The 4,198-nt window shown below is 48.9% G+C and overlaps 1 protein-coding gene across 1 annotated transcript; it reads right to left on the bottom strand.

Moving 5' to 3' along the window:
- Positions 1 to 1,610: 1,610 nt before the first annotated feature.
- On the bottom strand, positions 1,611 to 2,126 carry LOC121764242. Its single transcript, XM_042160295.1, has one exon. The coding sequence runs from the start codon at positions 2,124 to 2,126 to the stop codon at positions 1,611 to 1,613; it is 516 nt and encodes a 171-aa protein (XP_042016229.1).
- Between the last annotated feature and the right edge of the window lie 2,072 nt (positions 2,127 to 4,198).

Here is a 4,198-nt window from a genome sequence, read left to right as displayed (position 1 = left end):
GTGGGGCGCGCCTGTGCTTTTTGTGAAGAAGAAGGATGGATCGATGAGAATGTGTATCGAATATAGAGAGTTGAACAAGATGACTCTCAAGAACAAATATCCACTGCCGAGAATAGATGACCTATTCGATCAACTTCGAGGAGCTGGTGTGTTCTCAAAGATGGACTTAAGGTCCGGATACCATCAGTTGAGAGTCCGACGAGAAGACATACCGAAGACTGCTTTTCGCACGAGATATGGTCACTATGAGTTTGTGGTAATGCCGTTTGGATTGACAAATGCACCAACGGTATTCATGGATTTGATGAATCGAGTGTTCCATCCATATTTGGATAAATTCGTTTTGGTGTTCATAGATGATGGACTTGTCTACTCGAAGGACGAGAAGGAACATGAGGAACACCTGTGAATCACATTGGAGACGTTGAGGATTGAGAAATTGTATGCCAAATTCAGCAAGTACGAGTTTTGGCTTAAGGAAGTGAACTTCCTTGGTCACGTTGTGTCAGCAAAGGGAATCCGAGTGGACCCCGCCAAGGTTGAGGCGGTACAACAATGGAAAGCACCCTCAACACCAAACGAGATTTGGAGTTTCCTAGGCTTGACAGGATACTACCGAAGGTTTATAGAGGGATTCTTCAAGATAGCGAGACCCATGACCCAACAACTCAAGAAGGGGGTAAAAGTCAAATGGACCCCAGTGGGTGAGGCAAGTTTCCAGCTGTTGAAGGAAAATTTAACTAGTGCACCAATTCTAGCTGTGCCAGAGCCTGGAGTGAACTACGTGGTATACACTGACGCTTCAAAGGTGGGACTTGGATGTGTGTTGATGCAAAACAACAAAGTGATTGCTTACGCGTCACGACAATTGAGGTCACACGAGTTGAACTATCCAACCCACGACTTGGAGCTAGCAGTGGTAGTGCACGCCTTAAAGATTTGGAGACATCATCTCTACGGACTCCGATGTGAGATCTTCACGGATTACAAAAGCCTGAAGTATTTCTTCGAGCAGAAAGATCTGAACATACGGCAATGAAGATGGCTCGAGTTGGTAAAGGACTACGATTGTGGCATCAATTATCACCCCGGCAAAGCAAATGTAGTGGCAGATGCATTGAGCCGGAAGGACCATTCCCAACTGGCCACTTTTCTCACCAAAGAGGAAAGCCTGATTCGCGAGTTCAGCAAGATGCGTTTGGAAGTGGTGAGGGCACCTGAAACAGTGGATGCACGAATCGCCACTCTAGCTGTTGAACCTGATTTAAGGTCGGGGATTATTGAAGCACAATGGATGGATGCAAAATTAGAGGAAATTCGTATAGAAGTGCGAACTGGCGAATCTGGGAATTTTAGTGAAGAAGGTGACAATGCCCTTACTTTTTTTTTATTTAAACACCTCTATGGTGGAGGGTTCGTGGGTCTCTCATCCATATATTCCAAGGAAAGATGATTACAAAGATTGGCCGCACCCGAAAGTGATGCGCCATAACAAAACCTAGAGTAGTATGCGGTCTGAACCCACATGGGTCGGACCTCATCATACTCCTTACAAAAGATAATCAAACAAAACAAGGTGCTATGGTTTCCCAACTTTCTCTTTGCCATCTCTAGTGTTCGTCTCCTTCGAGGTCCCTAATGTGGTGGACTCCCATTGCATCCCGTAGGATGAGGTCCAAGAGATCTCTCGATGCTGAATTGTGTTGCATTCTTAGGTCAGTGTCTTGCTCTAGGCCCTTTCGAGCAAGGAGATCCGCCGCTTTGTTTCCCTCCCGGTGTATGAACGTGGCTCGGAATTTGAGTTGACGCTTGAGCAGGCTCAATTTTGCCACGACTTGCCTAACACATGCCGACCCCCAAACCATTCCATTGATCAATTTGATTGCTTGCTCGGCATCTGATTCGAGCCAAATTGGTAATCCGAAGTCCTTGGCAATGTCCAGGCCTTGGATCATGGGCATTAGCTCAGCCTCCAGGGCCGAGTGTGCATCCAGGGGCGTACAAAAGGCTACAAGCATATTGCCCGAATGATCCCGTATGATTCCTCCTCCTCCTGCTTTGTTGGTTGCTTCCATGAAGGACCCGTCCTTGTTGAGTTTAATGCACGTTTGGTCGGGGGGTTCCATTTGATCGCCATGGCTAGTGGTTGCGGTCTGGTTGCTTCCGCTTGTTGAGGGAAGCTAACTCCAAGCCTAACTCCCTTCCAATGCTTCGGCTTCAGACTTCCATTGACCATAGAATTCCGGATGAACATATGAACCTGCCATGCCACATTATGTGGTTTGAACTGTGTGCCTTGGTGGCGGCTCCTGTTTCTCTCCGCCCAAATGAACCACAAGATGAGGTAAGGGGTGGTTCGGCTGAGATGTTTCATGTTCGGCTGTTGGCACCTTCGCGCCCACACTTCTATTCTCATAGGGATTGTGTCATTGATTTGGAGGCGAGGGGAAGAGCTTGGGAACCAAGCGTCAAACTCACTCCATACTCTACGAGCTCCATACCCCTGAATGAAGAGGTGCTGGAGAGACTCAATACCCGGTCGGTTGGGGCAGCATTGGCACTTGGATGCTAGCTCAATATCACGCCACTAGAGCTTTGTATCGACGAGCACACGGTTGGAGAGTAGCCTCCAAATGAAGATGGATATAGACGTAGTTAGTCTCGCCTTCCACACATCGCCCAGTCCCTGAATGATCGGATGGTGCCCTCGGATTGTGTCCCACGTCGAAGCTACCATGAATTCCCCGTGCTTAGAGAGAATCCACCTTGGGATGTCCTGGTCACCTTGGAGGATCGGTGTGTTGAGGATGCGATCAATAATGTGCTGTGGGAGGCCGGCCTGATCATGGAGGAGTTGGAGCTTGGGTTCATCCCAATTGCTATTTCTAATATAGTCCGAGACCCGGGTGGTAGGTCTGCCCTGCTCATCAAGGCTGAGCTCCCGAAGTGGGACGTTACCAAGCCATATGTTGTCCTAAAAATAGATATTTCCTTGACCCACTAGCCACCGCATGTGTGGTTGTGCAAGCGTCCATGCTCTAGAGAGCCTTCTCCACGTAGGGCTGCTCCTGCTCGGCGCCCTAAAGGTAAGAAGTGTGGAGTTGAAACAATATGTAGCCATCATGTATTTTGCCCAAAGGGAGTTTTGCTCCCGAAAGCGCCACCAAAGTTTTATGTTGAAGGCGCGTAGGACCTCCTTGGTTTTGCAGATCCCGAGACCCCCTTCATCAGTGGGGAGGCTCATTTGGTCCCAGCCAATCCAATGGGTCCGCTTTCTCTCACTTGTCGAGCCCCAAAAGAATCGCGCCATTTGTTAGTCCAGTTGCTTTAGCGTTCCGGCAGTGGGTTCGATGGCTTGGAAGATATGTAAGGGGATCGCCTCAAGAGTGCTCTTAATAAGCGTGAGCCTCCCTCCAAGGGAAAGGTGCCAGTGCGCCCAACCTGAAACCCGTCTTGCAATCTTTTCCTGGAGGAAGAGGAACATGTCCGTGCGCTTAGCCCCACGATAGATGGGAACACCTAAATAAAGGAAAGGGAATTCCCCTTTAGTGAAGCCCCCTTCTACTTGGATCGAGGTTGCACATTGCTCATGAGCCTCAGCAATATAGAAATTGCTCTTGGCCAGGCTGACTTGTTGACCCGAGGCTTTTTCATAGTGTTCGAGACAGGCTCGGAGTCGTCGCAGGGGGTCGCCGCCGCTTGTGTGAATATAATGATATCTTCTGTATACGCTAGGTGGCTGACCTCGATGCATCTCCTGGAGGCTTTGAAAATCATCTTCTTTTGGCCAAGTATGAGCTTGTCAAAGGCACGCGATAGATAGTCCGCAGCAATCACGAACAGTGCTGGGGATATCGGGTCGCCTTGTCGTAGTCCCCGTGTCGATCTAAAGAACCCCGATGATGCCCCATTGATAAGAATCGAAAACCAGCACGAACCAATGCACCTCTCGATAAGGGATATCCATGCATTCGGAAAGCCCATGCGTCGGAGCACCTTAAAGAGAAAAGGCCACTGCACTCTATCATATGCTTTAGCCATATCAATCTTCACCGCTACGTTTGGCGCTGGGGAGCATCGTGCAAGCTCATGGAACATCTCTTGAGCCAATAACACGTTATCGTTGAGGAGCCGCCCTTTACCAAATCCACTTTGGTTTGGGGAAATGACCTGTGGAAGAAAATGAGAGAGTCGAGTC

Source organism: Salvia splendens, chromosome 14, assembly GCF_004379255.2.
Source record: "Salvia splendens isolate huo1 chromosome 14, SspV2, whole genome shotgun sequence".
NCBI classification, from domain to species: domain Eukaryota; kingdom Viridiplantae; phylum Streptophyta; class Magnoliopsida; order Lamiales; family Lamiaceae; genus Salvia; species Salvia splendens.
Note: the sequence above shows the minus strand (reverse complement) of the source record. Positions and strands in the feature narration are given on the sequence as shown.

Excerpts from the sequence above, each read along its gene's own strand:
- LOC121764242 (XM_042160295.1), bottom strand. The coding sequence starts at position 2,126 with ATGGAACCCCCCGACCAAACGTGCATTAAACTCAACAAGGACGGGTCC.